This window comes from Garra rufa, chromosome 3, assembly GCF_049309525.1.
Source record: "Garra rufa chromosome 3, GarRuf1.0, whole genome shotgun sequence".
Lineage (NCBI taxonomy): Eukaryota > Metazoa > Chordata > Actinopteri > Cypriniformes > Cyprinidae > Garra > Garra rufa.
The window spans coordinates 36,170,340-36,193,511 of NC_133363.1; the positions used below are offsets into that span (position 1 = coordinate 36,170,340).

General features: G+C 37.6%; 1 protein-coding gene across 1 annotated transcript; it reads right to left on the minus strand.

Annotated features, from left to right (window-relative positions):
- Nucleotides 1-1,684: 1,684 nt before the first annotated feature.
- On the minus strand, nucleotides 1,685-23,037 carry lrp3 (low density lipoprotein receptor-related protein 3). The gene is made up of 8 exons (XM_073837022.1): nucleotides 22,820-23,037; nucleotides 18,207-18,345; nucleotides 10,875-11,080; nucleotides 8,350-8,744; nucleotides 8,047-8,268; nucleotides 5,351-5,823; nucleotides 4,257-4,389; nucleotides 1,685-2,995 (listed from the first exon to the last, which is right to left on the minus strand). Exons 1-8 carry the CDS (start codon nucleotides 22,902-22,904, stop codon nucleotides 2,159-2,161), a joined length of 2,490 nt encoding a protein of 829 aa, XP_073693123.1. The 5' UTR covers nucleotides 22,905-23,037; the 3' UTR covers nucleotides 1,685-2,158.
- Nucleotides 23,038-23,172: the final 135 nt, after the last annotated feature.

The following is a 23,172-nucleotide window of genomic DNA, read 5'->3' on the forward strand; positions in this document are numbered from 1 at the left end:
GAATCTCTTCTAAGGCGTTGAGGACGTGAGAAGAAATCTCTGTCTTCTGAAGGTCATGACAGAATGTTACTGATAAGAAGCAGAGATTCAGGCAAATTAAGTTCTGTTATAATGATATTCCATGTGGGAAAAGTATTTATGCTCAGTCCTTGGTAATGAAATATTGTTGTAGTGTTATCGCCTCATTCAAAAGGTTTTTGGTGATTTCTAGCAAGTGAACAATCATATTGAAAGTTGGAGCTGAACTGTAAGTTTATCTAATTAAAAGGTTAATTCACCCAAGAATTAAAATTAGCCTATTATTTACTCACCCTCAAGGCATCCTAGTTATATAATAGTGTTGGGCGATAAGCTAAATTTTCATATCGTCCTATCGTCAGCCTGAGAGAGAAGCGATGCTCAACGCGGCTACTCTAGTCAATGCTTGTGTTTATACCGCGGCAAGTTTCTGAAGCATCCTAGAACCGATTCTCTGTTAGGCACCTTTTTGACGGATAATAATAATAATTGTCTTGCTATGGTCAAAGGCAGCAGAAACAGGCAAAATCTCTGACTGTCATCTATACACGATACTATCGTCTATCGGCACAACCCTAGTATACATGACTTTCATCTTTCAAAAGAATCCAATCGGAGTTATATTAAAACTTATTCTGGGTCTTTCAAGCTTTATAATGGCAGTGGCCGGGTGTTTCTGTTCAGCACTCCAAAAGAAGTCCAATAAAGTGCATCCATCCATAATAAAAAATGCCTCACACAGCTCTGGGGGGAGGCCTCATGTAGCGAATTGATGCATTTTTGTAAGAAAAAAATTCTTATTTAAAATGTTCTTATTTAAAATGTTAATGCTTGTGTGCGCAAGCCACTTTGGGCAGTTGATGTAGGATTTATGCATAGCGCAGTGGGCCAGTAAAAGGTGATGCATGCGGATACGCAGAGGAGAGTGCAACGGTCACGAATTAGAAGTACAAAATGAAGATTTGTAAAGAAAAATGTTAGAGGATTTCGATTTAAGTCAAGAGGAGGTTTTCCTTTGCTAAACTAAGGAAACTTTGCTTCCTTTGCTCCTGTTTTGCTCCACTTTATTGGACTTCTTTTGGGCAGTTTAACAAAAACACCCGCTGACTGCCATCATAAGGCTTGGATGAGCCAGGACCATTTTTAACACAACTCCGATTGGATTCGTCTAAAGAAGAAAGTCATATAAACCTAGGACGCCTTGAGGGTGAGTAAATCATGGGCTAATTTTCACTTTTGTGTGAACTAATCCTTTAAGCATGAACTAAAAACAAAACCCACTGCAGTGTCTGAGCTGAGGTGGAATAACCTAAGTACTATGACGGCATAAAAGCCAAACATTCTGCAACTACAAGGCTCAAAACTTTGTAAGTACACTACCATTCAAAGGTTTAGGAATCAGTAAAGATTTTTAAACATTTCTAAAAAGGACGTATCTAATGCTCACCGAGGCTGTATTTTCTTTTATCAAAATACATAGATAATATTATGAAATATTATTAGAATTTAACGGTTTTCTAGCTGAGTTTTCAGCAGCCATTATTCTAATCTGAAGTGTTACATGATTCTTCATAAATCTATCTAATATGCTGATTGGGTGCTTAAGAAACATTTCTTATTATTATCAATGGTAAAAACAGTTGTGCTGCTTAATATTTTTGTGGAATGGTAATTTTTCTGTTCTTTGATAAACAGAAAGATCAGAAGAATAGCATTTATTTGAAATAGACATTTTTGTAACAATGTAGAATTCATTACTGTCTTTTGATCAATGTAATGCATCCTTGCTGAACAAAATATTAATTTATTTAAAAATAAAAAAACATTACTGAACCCAAACCTTTAAATGGTAGTGTATGTTCACGTACACTTTAAAAGATCAATTTCAGTCCGACTAAAGCAATAATTTTTTTTTTTTTAAATGTCATGTGAATGTTTTAGTCTGACTGAAATAAGGTGGTGCACAACGTGTAATTAATCCGTGAAAAAGTATTTAAGCTTGACAACGCAAAAAACGTGATTATAACTGCGGATGTAAACGGACTGTACTCTATGACTCTGGATGGAAGGCTGTTGGTTGAACCTAGTAAGGCTCACTGTGTTGGCACAAAATCAGAACAGGGAGGGTGATAAAGGCTTCTCAGTGCAACAGAATCTCATCATCTTCTTCCTCACTAGTCATGAGTCTAGAAAGCCTGACACTGTCACCAGGAACATCTTCTGTTTCTGAAGATTTCCCAGTGTGTCCGTCAGCATCTGTGAGCGAGTCTGTTTGTGATTTTCTCATTATAGAAAAGCTTCTCTGCTCCTCAGACTGACCGCTGGAGGACGTCGGCGACTCGGGAGAGGAAAGCGGCGAGATGCCCACAGAAGTGTAGCGTAATAGAGAGACTCCTCTAAGCTCTGCAGCCAGTTCCTGCACCAGCCGTCTAGAGGATCTCGACCGGCTTGTGCTATGTTTGGGACTATCAGGGGGTCCAGGAGGACTGTCCTCATCTTTATGTTTTGGACAAATGCCCTGTTTGGATCTCATTCGTATCCCCTCTAAGCTTCTGTCATCTTCATCATCTTCGTCCTCCAGGGTGTCAGAGCTGGAGCGGGGTGAGTTGGGGGAGGGCAGAGAGAGAGGAGAGGATGGAGACTCTCTGTCAGGTAGGCAGAGGGCCTCAGTGTGAGCTTGCAGGGCCAGTCCCAGCGCCACCGTCGAACAGGGTGGCGGAGTCTGTCCCGCACTCTCATGTGACTCCTCCATGCCATCATCTGTGGTATTGTAGGTGTGAAGGCTCAGATCGGGGTGTGTGTTTGTGTGCGTGTGGCCTGGAGGTGTGAGGAGAGGTATCTGACCACGTAACCGAGAGCCACGATGGAACAGGCGATTCCACAGACGACCAAGTCTCCGCCGTGACGAGGAACGGCGAGAAGAATGACGCCGAATCTGCCTCCGCATTGCTGAACGGAGATTCTGCAAAACAGATGCCTGAGAGAGACAGAATAAAGCAGACTATATTAAAAAAAGAGGTCCAGTCACCATTAACCATTACGTTGAACTTTCGACTCTCCGTCGCGAAGGGATGCCAAAATGTTCGAAAGGGGCAGGGCTATAACTATAACTTTTGAATGGAATGAGATATCTACGCCAAACTCACAATGCATATGTAAGAGCTAAATCTGAGGTCACATGAAAAAAAGTCGAAGAGCTTGGCCACTTGGTGGCGCTATAAGAGGGGACAAAAACAGAAAAATTGCCATAACTACGCAACTGTTTGACCTATTGACGTGGAAAACGATACGGTCCAAAGCGCCACAAGCGTCTATAAGGACATTTGCGTATTTGAAAAAACATGGCCACCATAAGCGGATGAACAAGGTTAGACAAGGTTAACAAAGGTTGATTGGAACGAAAGGTCTGTAAGAAATTTGAAAGAAATCAGCCACTGGAGGACGATATCGTCCTAGGCCCTATGTTTTTTGATCTGGAAAAAAACACTGCACAAAAATTCTCAATGTGGAAATTTACCCTTTGAGAAGCTATAACAGGGTCGTTTAGAAAAGGGGCCTGTCCAAATATACCTAAAAGCCCATAAACCCTAAATGAAAACTCAAAACTTCACAAAACCTGTTGAGCACATCAGGTGATTCTAAACAAGCATGCAAAGACCACAGCTGGCACTATAACAGTCATAAACATTAAAAAACATCATATTTCTATGGTACATTACCTGGATTTGACAACAATGCTTTTTTAATTATTGATTTAGGTGGCTACAGGCATGCTAAATAATAATGTAATGTATTTTTTTGTATGTGCTTAAATGCCTTAAAGTGCTTGAACCCTGGTGATTGACCCTGGACCACAAATCTAGTTAAAAGTAGCACATGTATATTTGTAGAAATAGTCAACAATACATTGTATAAGTCAAAATTATCGATTTTTCTTTTATGCCAAAAATCACTGGGATAGTAAGTAAAGATCATGTTCCATGAAGATATTTAGTACATTTCCTACCGTAAATATCTCAAACTTCATTTTTGATTAGTTTATATAGTATAAATGCATTGCTGAAAACTTCCAGATTTTCAAATAGTTGTATCTCATTCAAATATTGTCCTATCCTAACAGATGACCATGTATAAATCTCAATTTCAAAAAACGTATGTGTCCAGGGTCACATATTTTCAAATTTGAATTGCAATCCTATTTGTTACCTCAGTTCAAATTCAATGTCATCTTTACACACCTGTGTTGGGTTGTACACTGGGAAGTCATCAACTGGAGGTATGAGACCTTGAGCTATCAGTTGGCCATAGGAGGGTGGAGCCTCCCTCTGAACAAACTCTGCCTCTAGCCGGGTCATCTGGGTTTCAAAAGCTCTAGTGAGAAAGACGAACATAAAAAGAGTTGTTATTAAGCTGCTGATTGATGCTGTTTAAAATTTAAGAAAAAACAATGGCTTTTTAAAAAAAGGGGAAATACTGAACACATTCAGGCAGGATATCTCTTGAGAATCTCCAAGAGCTGTTACTTAACCAGTGGTACTTTGACAGTTTGATGAAGTGCAGGTATTTTGGGTGCTGCTGTGAGGCTAACTGGAGAAAAACTCTGCATCACCTCCCAGAGCAGCATATGGGCCGTTACTGCAAATCCAATTATGTTTAAAGTAAAAGAAGAGAGACTAAGTTATCTGCTTTTTAGTGTTTTCTTTTTTATCACGTTGGGATAAACATGTGCTTTTCTACCTTTTTTTTATTTTGGTAACAGTGAAAAAGAAATCTTTTGTAACATTATAAATGTCTTTATCATCACTTTTATTGATAACCTATAATCCCCCCCAAAAATACGGACTCCAATCTAATAAATGGTATAGCTTTTTATCTTTATATTCATCAAAGAATCCTGAAAAAAATGTACTCAACTGTTTTAAATATTGATCATATTAATAATAAAAAAGATGTTTCTTGAACAGCAAATCAGAATATTAAAATTATTTCTGAAGGATCATGTGACTGGAGTAATGATGCCGAAAATGTAGCTTTGATCATAGGAGTAAATTACATTTGAAAATATATTCAAATAGAAAACTGTTATTTTAGATAGTAAAAATATTTCAGAATTGTACTGTTTTTGCTGTACTTTGGATCAAATAAATGCAGGCTTGGTGAGCAGAAAAAAAACTTTAAAAAACATTAAAAATCTCACTGTTCAAAAACTTTTGACTGGTAGTGTATATCTCGAGAAAAAAACAAACGAAAAATTCAGGAATCCCTACACTATTCCTGACTTATTTCATTTTGAGTTTAAATCTAGGCAGAAAGAAGATGGAAGACAACTCACCTGTACTCTCTTGTCCTGAGCGAATAGAGTTTAAAGGCACAGCCCAGTGCAATGACCAACAACAGCCCACAGACCAAGCTGCCAATCAGAGCCGCTGTGATCACCTTCCTAGGCACGGATGCAAGACAATCTCTTTCATCACTGCCATCGAGACAGTCCTCCTGCCCATCGCAGCGCCACGTCTCAAAGATGCACAGGTTGGTTCCACAGTGAAAATTTCCAGGCTGACAGTCAAAGCAATTTTTCTCATCTGAGCCATCGGGACACTTCTTCTGGTTGTTACACCTCTCAGCAGCTGAGTAACACGCCCCGCTGCCACCCTCGCAGGGATACTCTCCCGGCTGGCACAGCGGGCAGTCCTCCTCGTCTCGCCCCCCAGGGCAATGCCAGTAGCCATCACAGCGCTGCAGCTCAGAATAACAGCCCTCGTCTGTGCCACATGGATGCTCACCTGGAAAGCAGTACCCCTTGACCTGCAGAGAGAGGGATAGAGGTTAAACAATATTTGTGTCACAGTGCATCAGTCCTAACCATAAACTTTAAAAAGAACAGATCAGTACTACTTTACAGGTTTGCTTGTGGATATCTAGCTAAAGCTGCACTGCTGGACTTAGGCCTTTCTGTCACCAGCTTTGTTTGAAAAATAAAACTGCAGTTATTTTTTGTCGTTATGCTTCGGCACTGCAAGAATGAGTGATGTAGACCTGCTAAAACACCTTGTGTTGTCGTCTCCTTGCCTTGTTGATTAATACCATAGTGAATCAACGAGACAAGAACATTTTTCACTTCTTAAACTGTTTTTTTTTTTTTTTTGGTATAAACTGCTTTTCAAAAGGTGGAGGTCAGTAAGATTTTTTGGTAACACTTTAGTTTAGGGACCAAATCGCACTATTAACTAGCTGCATTAGCATATTGGCTGTTTATTGGTATCTATATAGCAAATATTTATGCCTGTTTCTGCATGACCATATTTTAGATCCTTCAATCCTACCCCAAACATAAACATAACAATTACTTTACTATTAATAAGTAGCAAATTAGGAGTTTATTGGGGCAAAAGTCATAGTAAATAGTGAGAATTGGTCTTCAAATTAAAGTGACCAACTTTTTTTGTTTTTGAAAGAATTTATTTGTTCTGAAATACAGTAATATCAACTGTCATAGTAGTAATATTGTAAAAAAAAATCTATTTGAATATATGTTAAAATGTAATTTATTCCTGTGATTAATACATTTTCAGTATTTAAAAACAATTCATTTTTTTTCAACAGTACATTTTTTCAGGATTCTTTGACTATAAAGTCACTATAATTTTTTGGGAAAGAAATTATAGAAATGAATACTTTTTATTGCTTTAAATTGGTTACAAGTGATTATAAAGACATTTATAACGTTACAAACGATTTCTATTATAAATGCTGTTTTTCTAAACTTTCTATTCATCAAAGAAACCTGACAAAATTCTACTCAGCTGTTTTCAACATAATAATAATAGCAAATGTTTTTTGAGCAGCAAATCAGAATATTAGAATGATTTCTGAAGGATCATGTGACTGAAATAATGATGCTAAAAAAATCAGCTTTCAAATCACAGGAATAAATTACTTTTTAAAATATATTCAAATAGAAAACAGTTATTATAAATAGTAAAAATATTTCAAAATTGTACTGTTTTTGCTGTACTTTGGATCAAATAAATGCAGGCTTGGTAAGAAGACACTTCTTTAAAAAACAATCCAAAAACTTTTGTAAATTCTGCTACATTTTTACAGAATTCTTTGATTAATAGCACGTTCAAAATAACAGCATCTATTTGAAATAAACTTAATGCTTAAAACTTAATAAACTTTTATTTAATTTATTTTACTATTTTCTATTTTATTATACTATTTTAATATAAGTCTTCACTATCACTTTTTATCAATTTAACACATCCTTGCTGAATAAAAGTATTAATTTCTTTCAAAGAAAGAAAAAAAAAACATTTACTGACCTCAAACTTTAAAAGGTAGTAAATGTTGTTACAAATGATATCCATTTTTAAAATTAAATAAATTCTTTTTAATGTTTTATTCACCAAAGGATCCTAAAAAAGTATCATAGGTTCCAAAAAATATTAAGCAGCACAACTGTTTCCAACATTAATAATATATCAGAATGATTTCTGAATGATCCTGTGACACTGAAGACTGGAGTAATGATGCTGAAAATTCAGCTTTGTATCACAGGAAAAAATTCTATTTTAAAGTATATTAAAATCGAAAACATTTTAATATACTTTAAAATAGTAAACTATTTCAAACTATTTTAAATTGCAATAATATTTCATATTATTACTTTTTTGTATTTTTAATCAAATAAATGCAGCCCTGATGAGCAGAAAAGTCTTTAGATAACATTTAAAATCTTACTGATCCCAACATTTTAAATGGCAGTGAACACATCAACATAGAATAGAAGTATTAACTCTATTTAATTTTTTTTTTTACCAAAACTTGTCAACACATAAAGACCAGGAACTTCATGATATCTTCATACAAGGTGTGAAGAAAAGCAAGCTTTTAACAATGTGCAAAAAGACAATTCTCCACTGTACTGATGCTAAACAAAACACACAATATCAATGCAAAATGTAGAGCATCATTTATCATTGCGCAGTGTACAAACTGTCATTAGCATCACCCAGATATAGCGACCTGGTAGGTGGCGTTGAATCCGTGTCCAGGGCTGTGTGGTTTCGCGTGGTAGAAGATGCTCATCTGTCCCTGGGATGACACCAGCAGGGCTCGTCTGTGGTTATTATGATGAGAGAGACTCTGCAGAAGACGTTCTGCACGCTCTCCCAATCCGTCGTAAACACGGACAGAGTCTCCCACACCCAGCTGTAGGTCCACCTGCAGCACCAACGGCTTTGGGTCCTGAAGCAAAAACAGTCAATCAGAGCGTTATAAGTGATTTAATGCAACCTAGAATGAAAATAAATAAGGTTTTTATCATACTTGTGTGTCTAGGAACCACGTGCAATGGAGATCCGTGCCAGCACTCCTGTTTGGACGGAAAAAATCAGGTGAGGCAAATGTCCCGTAGAAGTTGACTAAGCGTTTTCCACAGGACGTGTCGGGACAGTGGGCCTCGTCAGATCCGTCAGGACAGTCTCGGGCTCCATTACAGCGCAGAGTCACCGGCAGACAGCGGGTGGATTGGATATCAGAGCACTGCAAGGTACCAGGCGGACACAGACTGACCCGGGCGGGTGTTGGTGGGGCAGCACAGCTCCTTTCGTCCGTATTGTCTCCACACTCGTCCAATCCATTACAGCGCCAGGAACGTGGAATGCACTTGCCATTTCCACATAAATATTCATCGTTCTCACAACTACTCTGACCCAGTCGACCTAATGAGTAAAGAACAGAGAGAGACAAAGAGAGTGTTTTGCACACGTAAACACTGACAGTTTGCTGAAATAAGCCAATCAAATCTACCCACTCTGCAGATGGTGTTTGCCTGGTGACAGCTTAACAAACACAGCCGTTCAGTATTATTGATTGAACTGCACCTCTGAGGAAAACGCACAAACACAGCATTTCACCCCTCACACGCACACACATGCCCCGTGGAGTTGAGTAACGACAGCTAATTATCTCCTTCATCTTCATTAGCTACATATTAGATCTAACTAAATAATCAACAGCAGAGATCTGTCTAGTACACAGTGACAGTAGTGCAATCCAAATATGCACATCAGTTTTCACAGAACATTATGTAAGAAGTGCTGCAAAGCATTAGCGTTTCATCACGGCTCTATGGCCATACACTATTGATCTGCTAAGCCTGCATTCGCCTGGTCAATCTGTACTTACAGTAAATCTATATGCCACGGCAACAGTCTTTGTGATTTAGTGCCTCTCTAATGTAGGAAAACTACTAAATCTGATGAAACATTACAACTCAAAAGGAAATGCATAAAGTTTGATAAAAATATGCCCAATCAGTTGATATTAAACACTAAAACTCTAGCATAACATGGCATCACCAATGTACATGTTTGGAGTCTTGTTCACTTAAAAATGAAAAGAAAACCTGTATTGGCAGTAAGGAAAATGACAGAAAACAACGTACGCCACCAGTCAAAAGTTTTTGAACAGTAAGATTTTTATTGTTTTTAAATCCAAAGTACAGCAAAAATAGTACAATTTTTGAAATATTTGTACTATTTAAAATAACTGTTTTCTATTTAAATATATTTTAAAAAACTTATTTCAAAGCTGAATTTTTAGCATCATTACTCTAGATCCTTCAGAAATCATTCTAATATTGTGATTTGCTGCTCAAAATACATTTATGATTAGAATTATGAGTAGATTTTTTTCAGGTTTCTTTGATGAATTGGAAGTTCAGAAAAACAGCATTTATCTGAAATAGAAATCTTTTGTAGCATTATAAATGTTTTATCATCACTTTTGATAAATTGAAAGCATTTTGCTAAATAAAAGAATTAATTTCTATCATTTCTTTCCCCCCCAAAAATTATACTGACTCCAAGCTTTTGAATGGTATAGTGCTGGTATAGTGGTAGTGGCATAATGTTACAAAGATTTTTATTTCAGAAAAATGCTGATCTTTGGATCTTTCTATTCATCAAAGAATCCTGAAAAAAATTACTCAATTGTTTTAAGCACTGATAATAATATTAAAAATGTTTCTTAAACAGCAAATCAGCATATTAGAATGATTTTTGAAGGATCATGTGACACTGAAGACTGGAGTAATGATGCTGAAAATGAAGTTTTGATCACAGGAATGAATTACATATTAAAATATATTCAAATAGAAAAATATTTCAGACTTTTACTGGTTTTGCTGTACTTAAGATCAAATAAATGCAGGTTTGGTGAGTAAAAGAGACTTCTTTAAAAAAAACATTACAAATATTACTGTTCTAAAACTTTTGACTGGTAGCGTAGTTATCATATGTGAACCGGGACCACAAAACCTTAAGTCTTAGGTGGCACAGGTTTATTTGTAGCAATAGCCAAAAATACATTATATTGGCCAAAAATACATTATATTGGTCAAAATAATACATTTATGGGTCAAAATTATAGATTTTTCTTTTATGCCAAAAATCATTAGGATGTTAAGTAAAGATCAAGTTCCATGAAGATATTTAGTAAATTTCCTACCGTAAATATGTCAAAACTTAATTTTTGATTGGTAATATGCATTGCTAAGAACATTTAGACAACTTTAAAGGCGATTGACTGAATATTTAGATTTTTTTGCACCCTCAGATTCCAGATTTTCAAAAAGTTGTATCTCAACCAAATATTGTCCTATCCTAACATATTATTTAGATTTCAGATGATGTATAAATCTCAATAAAATTACCCTTATGACTGATTTTGTGGTCCAGGGTCACATAATACTTGGAATATAGGGCACAAGTATTATCCACTTTTACTCCAAAACACAAAAGAGCAGAACAGGCTCTAACGGAGCATGTGCACACTCTAAGTTCACTCACCTCGTATGTAAGATAGTCTGAAGCCTTGTGCCTGTCCAGAGCTGTTAGCCTGAGAGTGAAAGTAGACCCAGACTCGTCCTCTGGAGGAGATGAAGGGAGGAGGAAGAACAGAGCCACAGAACCGATACTCAGCTTTCCATGTGGGGCCGAGCAGCAGCCAGTCGCCCCTGCAGTCCCCTGTGTCCTCCACATCAAAGCTGTGAAAACTGGACACAGCAAACACACGGTGCTTAATGCATGGGCTGAAATCTATGCTGTTTCAGCAGTTTAACTGTATAATAGTGTATACTACATAAAAAAATTCTAAAGCAATATCATCAAATGAAATGCCCAAGCTACAATAAATCAATAAAAAACAGAAAATGTCAAATTAACATTCTAAAAAAATACAACAACTTTTATCTAAGCATAGCAGAGCTCTGTTTTCTTCTCTTCTCCTTGTGTGACTCTTTTATGTGTCTTTTTTGTTTTCATTTCAAGGTTTCATTTGCAACCAACCACGCCACCCCCTTCTGCTGTGGCAATATAGGACAGCTCTGTTTGTGTAAAAGCTGAGCAGTAAATTGGAAAATAATGAAATGGAAGAAGTTGTTCTAATTATTTTCTTCTACTTTGCAGCATATTTTTATCTCCCCATCATATTCATTTTGATATAAGATATATTATATTAAAAAATCATCCGTTTTATACAGTTGCAATCAAAATTATTCAACCCCCTTGACCTGCAAGACATTTTGCTGCAGAGAACAACATTTTGTGAAAACAATTCAACAAAGGCATAAGTAAACTATTAAAGAAAGTTTATTAATACACATTTGAGTAATTCTGAGGACGTAAGTTGATGAATAATGAAAAAAAAATCGAATTGGCTCTAAACATTTATGTTCAAAATTATTCAACCCCTGAAAGTAAATTTGGTGTAGAATCTTTTATTCTTTAAAACCACCAATAAACACTGCCTGGATGTGCTTAGATGCTTCTGTCACCTTTCTTCTGCAATCTTGGGCCATTCCTCCCCTGAAAAAGCTTTCAGATCACTGATAGTCTTTGGGTTTTACTTTGCCACTGCTTGCTTCAAATTCAACCATGTTTTTTCAATGAGAATTAAATCTGGAAACTGAAAAGGCCACTTAAAAACATTCTATGACTCATCCCTGAACCAAGCGTAAGTAGATTTGAACGTATACTTTGGGATGATTGTCCTGCAGGAAAGTCCATTGATTATTAGCTTCAGACTTTGCACAAAAGGCATCACAATGTTTGCCAAAATGGTGTGATACTTTAATAAATCAATGATATCCTTTGTATGGTCATGTTTTCCACTTCCTGCTACAGTAAAACAACCCCATGACAGGACTGGAACACCTCAATGTTTGATCATGGAGATAGTGTTCTTCTGCGTATAAGCTTGGTCTTTTTTGCACCAGATGTACCTCTGATCCATACATCCAAAAAGTTCCAGTTTGGTCACACCACTCCATAAAACAATCTTCCAGAACTTCACGGGTCTATCCAAATTAATTTTGGCATGTTCAAGGCAGCCTTTTTGTTCTTCTTGGTCAAGAGTGGTATTCAGCAAGATTCCTCAACATGAAGACTACACTAGTGTTTATCTTATTCACGGCATTGAAATATTTTTCCTCCTTTTGTCAGGTCATCTTGCAAGTCTTTGGCTGTACAATGCAAGTTTGTCTCAGTTGATCTGATCAAACATTTTATGATATTGTGCTTTTTTGTTCAACAGCCTCAAAGGTTTTCTGGTTCAACACACTTTAATCTAAGGAATACGGCTGCCAGCTGTGTCTCTAGGGACTTGTAATGTCTTAGACATCTTCATGTAGTTTTAGACTTTCTAATATAGCAAACTATTTCTTCTCTGTTGATTTTGTGTGAGCTTTGTTGACTTTACCATATTTGCTACTCATCTTCAGCACATGCATGGGCTAAGAGTATACTATGTGTTACACCCTAAGCTAATTCCATTTTTAATAAGTTTGTAAAGGCTTAAGACAATTTTGTAACTTACCATAAAAATAACTGTCCTAAAACAGCAATGTTGAATAGGGGTTGAATAATTCTGACATAGCTGTGTTATTAAAAAATCCTATAACTCAAAAACATTACATTATATATTGACATTATCACTTTTAATATGCCAGAAAACTGATGTAGATGCAATTTAGTCCTGGATATTCAGAAAGAGCCAAAATCATTTGGAAAGTACTGCAGTCTCTGGGGGGGTTGAATAATTTTGATTGCAACTGTATTATCACAACAAAGCAGTTAATTCTTTGCTTCTTTGGTTTAAATGGATGGTTTGACCATTTTGCCTTTGTGACTAAAATAAAGAATGTTAAAGGAGAAGTCCGGTGTGATATTGACCTAAAGTGTATTGAATCATGATACCGAGTGTGAACGTACCTTGCATATCTCATCTCGGTTTGTGTCCTGCAGTCTGAAATCTGAGGTTAGTTAGCTGACGCTAACAACAGGTTGTCAATGAGAGTGAATAGGGCATAGGAGTAGCCATGTAAATAAATCACTGTTTTATGCCATTTACGAGGTACAAAGTAGCTCCACACTTCATTGGTAGACTTCCAAGGGCCCTGACATTTAAAACGAGACATTGAGAACTTTGAAAAAGCACCGGTAGTTTATTTACAAGAAGATTTATACAGACATTCCCCTTAGTAAAATCACCGGTCGCCGCCATCTTGAATTTAGTCACGATAAGTCGAGTGACGAGCAGGAAGGAACTTATCAGGTTATCAACTTATCAGGTTGTAGTTTCCTTCCTGCTCGTCACTCGACTTATCGTGACTAAATTCAAGATGGCGGCGGCCGGTAAATTTCTTCCAGGTACAGTCTGTATAAATCTTCTTGTAAATAAACTACCGGTGCTTTTTCTGAGTTCTCAATGTCTCGTTTTAAATGTCAGGGCCCTTGGAAGTCTACCAATGAAGTGTGGAGCTACTTTGTGCCTCGTAAATGGCATAAAACAGTGATTTATTTACATGGCTACTCCAATGCCCTATTCACTCTCATTGACAACCTGCTGTTAGCGTCGGCTAACTGACCCCAGATTTTGGACAGCAGGACACAAACCGAGATGAGATATGCAAGGTACGTTCACACTCGGTATCATGATTCAATACTCACCCTCATGTTGTTCCAAATCCGTAGGATCTTCATTGACTTCCAAAACACAAATTAAGATATTTTTGATAAAATCCTAGAGATAGAGGGTTAGAAAGCTGGCCCTGCATCAGTTTTCTATGGGCATTCACTAGAGTATCATGACGTATGCACATGCATTCCTCTTCTTGTAAACAAGGCGCAGCGCATCCGGGTTTTATGTCAGAATTTATTTTATTCAGATTTTGTTTTTTTTGCCTTTATTGTGATAGGACAGTATAGAGCTGACAGAAAGCGAAGTGGGAGAAAGAGAGAGGGGTGGGATTGGTAAAAGTCCTCGAGCCGGGATTCAAACTCAGGACGCCCGTAGCACAACAGGGCTATCGGCGCCGACCACATGGACTATTTTAACGGTGTCCTTACTACCTTTCCTACCTTGAACGTGGTAGGTTGAACTGCTATATATGGAGGGTTAGAAAGCTCTTGGATTCCATCAAAAATAACTTAATTTGTGTTTAAGGGTTTGGAATGACATGAGGGTGAGTAGTTAATTAACCAAATTTTAATTTTGCGGTGAACTATCCCTTTAATCTTTCTCCTTGGGAAAATTGTTTTAATCAATATCATACTATTTTCCTGTGATACCCATTGTGGTTTCCATTGTGATACCTCCTTAAATTACACATTCATTTTCATTTGAACTCTTAATAGGAATGACCCTAATAACATTTCAGTGATACCAAGGAGTAGGAGACCATAAGAAAAAGAGAGATAATATTTGCAGTGGTACTATTATCACTTTACACAGATTACAGAGTATTATCAGAGTACATTCTCTCTTTCACTCTCTCTCTCTCTCTCTCTCTCACACACACACACACACACACACACACTAACAAAAATACTCAAGAGTGAAAGATAAAATCAGCATCCAGTACTATTACAGAAGAATGGGCTATTTGCAGCCAATAACTTGATAACATTACACATCTATTGGTCTGTTCTCTTTGTTATTTCTCTTTTTCCAATATATACTCTCCAAATCTCGCTGCTTAAACAACTACTGTTTGCTACAAAAAGATGTTTCGTGACCATTTAAATGGCAAAACAAGTCAGATGCACACATACTCAGTCATTCTTGAACAGATCTCACCTAATGATTTTACATTTGTGAGCTGAAATATGATATCACAAATATAGTTCAGCCATAAGCACGAATAAGCACTTCGTACAAATAAATGGTGAGAGTTCATTCATCAGAATGCAGAGATATGACTTTCACCCCTATTGTGTGACCCAATAACTCTGGAGAATCTATTTTAATTTATATGCTAAAATACACATTATTAAACTGCACGGCATAGTGATAGTCATTAAAATACAGACATTCAAATCTCTTCTGGCTGTCAATCAAATGCACAAGCAGAGACACAATATGCAAAGCGTCTGAATATTTCAGACAGGGCTCACAATAAGGATGACCTGATGGCCTCGGGCCAGTGCCAGGGAGTTTTGGGCAAGTTGGCAGAACTGTCACTTCACCTATCAAGCCAGTGCTGCATTGCAACAATGTCTTATATTCAGTGATCATACACAAGTGCACTGTTTAGCTTTTTTGTGATGCATTAAATGTTGTAAAATTGGCAGAACTAAGTCAAGGTAACACTGGCTGGCTGACAGACAAAGATTAGGCTTGATTAAAACTGCAATAACAACTTGTGATAGTCAATTAAAATTATAATTATATAATTTTTGTTTATAATTATAAATTATAAAGAAATCATATTAGTTGCCAGCAAAAATATGTTAAAGGGGACATATCATGAAAAGAGCTATAATCTTGCCCCCAGTGCATCTACAAACCCAGAAAATGTGGAAATAGTACAATCCAGTAACTTTGTTTTACTAAGCCTTTAGCTGCAAGCATGGGAAAAAACAAGCTGCTCAGATTTCGCTTCACCCGTGACGTAGGAAGGGGACCTTATATTAATATTACCACTCCTTAATCTGCATGTTTCCACCTACGCCACCACTATTTTGTTTTCGTAAGCGACAACAGTGTACTAGTTTCAATGCCATAGCAAAAGTTCAAGCAAAGCATGCTAACTGTTATGTCTTTGTCTTCATAGACGAGCACAGAGCACTATTTAAAGTCCCAGTCTCAGAGGAGACAAGAGAGCAGTGGATTTATTGATTTATTTACTGTATATTACGCTGCTGCCACACAGATTTTAATATGAGCATGCGAGGTCCTTCCCAGCTGTTTATCTTCACAAACATAACCGACTGTTTTTGTAACTCACGTGTGTTTAACATAAATTTGGGTGTATTTGACAGTTTAAGCGCAATAAGACATGAAAGAGAACTTTTTTTAGTAATCACATACTGTGTGACAGCTGCTTTCTGCATGCTTCGGATGTGTGTGCTAAGAAAACCATATATCAGAGTTTTAAACTGATAATGCTTTAAAACGCATGATTTCAGCGCAATAGACATGATAATCAAAACCAAACAGCTGTAAACAGTGTTGATAGATCAGGTTGACGATTTCCAGCCCAAAAGCTCACCAAAACCCACCCACTTCAGCAAAAACCAGCCCAAAATTTTAACTGCCAAAATAATGTGATAGAATTTTATTGCCATGTCAATCAAGGTTGATAAGGAACATTTTTATCTCTTTGAAAAATGATGATGACAAAAATAAAATATAGATAAATCAATTTCACATGAATATGGCTCAAAAAGGGCAAATACATTAAAGGGAGTCAAAAATATGCTTAAAATGCCCAGAAATCTTTTCAAAATGGCAATCAAGAAATTAATCCATGACTTTAACCCTTGGAAAAACACATGCATCATTTTCAGTGTCCACAGTAAAAATAAGAAAAAGAAAGTGCACAAAAAAGTGATCAGAACGCAATGTAATTCAGACAGAACTACAGCACGTATTTCATGAATTACACATTTTAGAACATATGCAGAACTTTGCAGTCAAAACAGTTCAAGTCCAGCAGCTGTCAATGCCAAGTATACCTGATGTAGTTCTGATGCAGGACTCATTATTTTACTGTGGTACTTTGAGCCCTAACATATTAAAATAACATGACTACAGATAAAAGCAAAGAAAAAAAAGCAGCTGATTGGGCGGCTTTTCATTTTTTTAAAAGCAGCCCAAATTTTCTCTACACCCCAATGCGTTATTCTCCAGTCCAAATTGATCAAAAGAAGCCCAATTGGGTGGCGGCCCGCCCAATCTGGTAACACTGGCTGTAAAGGCACAGCACTATTCTGGAAAAGGGGGCGGGGAGCAGTGGCTCATTTGCATTTAAAGAGACATGCACAAAAAAAAAATGTGTTTCTGCTTCCATTCAAAACGGGCATTTACAAAATGATATAATAAATTATCTGTGAGGTATTTTGAGCTGAATCTTCACAGACACAATTTTATTGATGTCATTACTACATTTTAGAGCCTTGAATGTTACAGTTCAGTTGCTGTCTATGCAGGGTCAGAAAGCTCTTGGATTTCATCAAAAATATCTTAATTTGTGTTCCAAAGATGAACAAAGGTCTTACGGGTTTGGAACGTCATGAGGGTGGGAAATTAATGACATGGGAAATTTTGGGTGACTAACTCTTTAAGGTTTCCTCTAAAGAACAAATCTCTGGGGAGATGATGTCATGCTTTTAGGTAATATCATTAAAGCGGTGACGAAGCCCACTCACACACATACACACAACCGTGGCAGAAGAGGCCAGAACAAGTACATTATAAAATCCCTGCAGTCAGCTCTAGTCATACAGCAGTCTAAGCGCTTTCATATGGAAAAATGCGCAAGCCATTATACACTTGCAAACAGGCTCATAAACACTGAAATGCAAAAAACAATTAATTCATTTGAAAAAACCCTTACGTTGGTTTTTAGTTTGCAAATATCATACATTCACACAACTGACTAGTAAAAGCTGCTGGGGACTCTAACAGTGTGAAAGTTGCTGTGACTAACTGTTGTTCATGAAAAGCAGCATTTCTTGCTTGCACAGAGGAGAAATACAAATAGGACAGACCCCATGAACAGGACAGATGCTGAATAGGCATTAAACGGTAGGACATCTTGTTATGTACCATGGTAATAGAAATAAATAAGTCAGCGCTCATTTAATCAACGCTGTGAGACAGTGCTTGTGTGCGTCTACCTGATTGTGATCACATCTCCGCGGCTTCCCTGTATATTCCAGCTGCAGTTCACTCCGGCCGGGTAGTTGAGGGGCCATGATGGGCTGTAGATCACACCTCTCCTCTCTGTGTGTAACTCCACTTTTCCGCCACAGGCAGCTGAGGAACACACACAGAAGACATGTGCATTGTTTGTGTGTGGCAGAGTGACTCATGAGTGACCACAGCTATCAGACTGTGATTGAGATGACATCAACACATCACACCAGGCTTTATGGATTCCTGAGTGCAGGCCAGGTATATATGATGGCGAGAATTTGATCCACTCACTCAAGAAGGATCAGAGAGAGCCTGTGGAATTGCACTGACACATGATACTCAATTTAGTGGGGAGGTGTGTGAGAGTGTGCTAACGATTATACATTTCAATAGAAATACAATAAGACGAGGAAGAAATAGCCTGGGAAGCAACAGAAGCAGTCTAGAAAGTCCAAGTGAGCGTATAAACAATTCACAGTTTTCTTTTTCATTTTTTCTCCTTTCATCTAAGTCTCTTGAAAGAGAAACAATGACAATTAAAAACTGTGTCTATTTATTGACATTTAGACACATGAATTTTCTGGAATCTGCTAAATGTTAATTATTTTAGCAAAATAAAATGGGGCATCATACAAAAGGCTTGTTATTTTTTATTTAGTACTGACATATAGATTCCACAAGGGAAAATAATAGTTGAATTTATAAAACTTTTTATAAAAATTTTGAAATGTTCAAAAGTTCACATACACTTGATTCTTAATACTGTGTTTGTTACCTGAATGATCCACAGCTGTTTTTTTTGTTTAGTGATAGTTGTTCATGAGCCCCTTGTTTGTCCTCAACAGTTAAACTGCCCTTGTTCCTCAGAAAAATCCTTCACGTCCCACAAATTCTTTAGTTTTTCAGCATTTTTATGTATTTGAACCCTTTCCAACAATGACTGTATGATTTCGAGATCCAGCTTTTTGCACTGAATACAACTGAGGAACTCATATGCAACTATTACAGAAGTTTCCAACGCTCACTGATGCTGCAGAAGGAAAAACAATGCATTAAGAGACAGGGGTGTAAACTTTTGAACAGAATGAGTACATTTTTCTTATTTTGCCTAAATATTATATTTTGTTTCATTTAGTACTGCCCTTCAGAAGCTACAGAAGATATTTACATGTTCCACAAAATAAGTTAAATTTACCCTGATCTTCAAATTCAAAAAGTTTTCACCCCGAGGTCTTAATGCATAGTGTTTTCTTCTGGAGCATCAGTAACCATTTGAACCTTTTTTAATAATTGCCCCTCAGTTGTCCTCAGTGTGAAAAGATTGATCTCAAAATCATAAAGTCATAAAATCATAAAAATCAGAAGAACAGTGGGCAGTTTAACTGTTCATGGACAACTAAACAAAAAAAACACAGCTGTGGATCAATCAGGTAACAACACAGTATTAAGAATCAGGTGTACAGTCGTGGCCAAAAGTTGAGAATTACATAAATATTGGAAATTGGAAAAGTTGCTGCTTAAGTTTTTATAATAGCAATTTGCATATACTCCAGAATGTTATGAAGAGTGATCAGATGAATTCCATAGTCCTTCTTTGCCATGAAAATTAACTTAATCCCGAAAAAAAACTTTCTGCTGCATTGTTAAGAATGCTTCAGGGCGTCCAAGAAAGTCCAGCAAGCGCCAGGATGGTCTCCTAAAGAGGATTCAGCTGCGGGATCGGAGTGCCACCAGTGCAGAGTTGCTCAGGAATGGCAGCAGGCAGGTGTGAGCGCATCTGCACACACAGTGAGGCCAAGACTTTTGGAAGATGGCCTGGTGTCAAGAAGGGCAGCAAAGAAGCCACTTCTCTCCAAAAAAAACATCAGGGACAGATTGATCTTCTACAAAAGTATGGCGAATGGACTGCTGAGGACTGGGGCAAAGTCATATTCTCAGATGAAGCCTCTTTCCGATTGTTTGGGGCATCTGGAAAAAGGCTTGTCTGGAGAAGAAAAGGTGAGCGCTACCATCAGTCCTGTGACATGCCAACAGTAAAGCATCCTGAGACCATTCATGTGTGGGGTTGCTTCTCATCCAAGGGAGTGGGCTCACTCACAATTTTGCCCAAAAACACAGCCATGAATAAAGAATGGTACCAAAACACCCACCAACAGCAACTTCTTCCAACAATCCAACAACAGTTTGGTAAAGAACAATGCATTTTCCAGCACGATGGAGCACCGTGCCATAAGGCAAAAGTGATAACTAAGTGGCTCGGGGACCAAAACGTTGACATTTTGGGTCCATGGCCTGGAAACTCCCCAGATCTTAAAACTTGTGGTCAATCCTCAAGAGGCGGGTGGACAAATAAAAACCCACTAATTCTGACAAACCCCAAGAAGTGATTATGAAAGAATGGGTTGCTATCAGTCAGGATTTGGCCCAGAAGTTAATTGAGAGCATGCCCAGTCGAATTGCAGAGGTCCTGAAAAAGAAGGGCCAACACTGCAAATACTGACTCTTTGCATAAATGTCATGTAATTGTCGATAAAAGCCTTTGAAACGTATGAAGTGCTTGTAATTATATTTCAGTACATCACAGAAACAACTGAAACAAAGATCTAAAAGCAGTTTAGCAGCAAACTTTGTGAAAACTAATATTTGTGTCATTCTCAAAACTTTTGGCCACGACTGTATGTAAACTGTCATTTTTATTAATTTCCCAATTCCCTGGTATTACTATGTTTTGCATGACAAAAGATACCTAAATATAGATGACAGCAAATATTATGACATAACTCTTTCCGCAGCTCCATCCCCAACACTTACCTATTACCCTCAAGGATGAACACACATCTCTCATACACCCAAGGACTGCTTTTACTCTAAAGATAATATGATGAGGCCTATGAGCGGCTGAACGTCTTAGGCAAAGCTAAATAAAGAAGAAACTAATACCCTGTTCTCTGTGTGAGAGAACAGGACAGAGATCAGGGGAATCCCAGCATATACACACAAAACATTTTATGATGTTGAGGCTCAAGGCTCATCTCACTGACATCCTTTTATATTCACAGACACATACATCACACATAGACCTTAATCAGGGCAGATGCCATATTTAATTTTACACATCTCAAAATAAGGCTGTGAGGGATGGCAATGGCTTTTTGGTGTTGTTCCTAAACAACAGTACAATCCATTGAACACATGGTACTTCTATCGCACACATCCTGTCAAAAATTAAATAAAGAGCTACCCAGATCAAAGTCTATCTGCTGGACTTTGTTACTTTCCCTAAATAAAATTCTATCCAATCACCTCCACACAAAAAGGAACTCTAAGATACTACACTATGATCTATAACAGTATGAATATCCCCATTGTCTTCATTTACCACATGAAACATCCTCTAAATAGAAAAAAAACATGTCTGGACATGGAATATCCGTGGTCAAAGGGAATGACTTTTATTTGGGTGTGTGGGAGTGATAAAGAAATAGAAAAGAAGGTCCTTTGTCTGTCTGTGTGTGAGAGATGAAGAGCTAGCTAGGTGTTATTGGTACTATCAACATGCCCCCACCCCCAACCAAACCCTCTTTTGTCACCACCCCTTCACTGGAGACCACCTCCAACACAACACAGCCATTCGTTCTCTCTCCGTGCTTATGTCTCTGATATGAGAGTAAAATCTGCTTGAGTAAAAGCAGGCGTCTTTTCTCACATATTCGCTCTTTTTTATCTGCGGTTGTTTGTTGAGCATTTAGCTGACCTCAACAGATCATGTGTTACTCAAACAAGCCTAGAGTGCTATCTAGGAATAGATTATGGGTGCCCAATTCTTGGTAGACTGTGAAAGCATTGCTTTAGTTTTAGTTTCGATGCTGTGTACTTGTGAATATAAATATTTTTATGCTCAAAACTGATGCTCAGAATACTGAGGAGATTGAAAAGTCATTGTGCACTAGTGATATAACAGATTATCATATCATCATAATATAGTAGCCAGTTATGTTTGTTTGGAGTGGTTTAAGATCAGTACCTACTAAAGTGTCCCTAAACCAACTAACAAACCAGCGAACCAGTTTAGCATAGTTGGTTAGTCAGTGGAATAGGTAATGTTTACATTTTTACTACGATAAGGTGTGTGGAATTGTACGTGAATAACTTCATTTGGTTTTCTAATCCACGAAAGGCTGCACATATATAATAATACACATTTGTTATTAAATTTTACAATATGCCAGACTGTTTTCGAGGAGATCAGACTGATACCGCCGTGTTTATAACTGCCATGGCAACAAGCCAAACGCCGATCTGTCCTCCTCGATACTCCCTGTATGAATGCTGCAAAACCTGCGCTCGCCGCTTAACCTTTCTTTGTCTTCGCTGCCATTCGCATACTTCAGTTTATAATCACCTGCCTTAGGTCTGAATGAAATAACAGTTAATAATATTCTGACAAGTGGGCTGAAAAAATGTAAAATGCAATAAAAAGTGAGAGCTTGACTTCTGCTCTTATCTAAACCGACCGTGCGCCTCACTCTTTTGTTTATTAAATATATGACAATTTTATATGTGATATATCACAATCCTTAAGAAGTCTACTTACCCACACAAACCCAAGCCCAGCGTAGACAAATCCATTTCATGAGGTAAAGCCGAATCGTCCCGATTCTCTCCATCGTCACCAGCATCTTCTTCTTGTTCTCAGCTCAGGTCATTTCCTCAGAATCCTGACAGATTTTCCTACGTTTACGCTCGATTTAACGTCTTCCAAGAGCATCAAAGGCAACGTCTCTCCCTGTTTCCGAGAGGCTCATCATTGCGCTGTCTAGAGGGAAAGGCAGAGAGACCTTCAGAGGAGAGACGGGATTGGAGGTTCAGTGAGGACAACACAGAACACACACTGATTCTTCATCAATGCATTGCTTTTCTGGGGAGACTACTAAACCTGTGACATTT

Bases quoted from the DNA above. Each gene is read 5' to 3' on its own strand.
- lrp3 (XM_073837022.1), bottom strand. From the start codon at position 22,904: ATGCTGGTGACGATGGAGAGAATCGGGACGATTCGGCTTTACCTCATG. The intron at 18,346-22,819 runs GTAAGTAGACTT...TGTGTTCCTCAG, and splicing joins CTGGGCTTGGGTTTGTGTGG to CTGCCTGTGGCGGAAAAGTG. The intron at 2,996-4,256 runs GTGTGTAAAGAT...TGTCTCTCTCAG, and splicing joins CAGTGTACAACCCAACACAG to GCATCTGTTTTGCAGAATCT.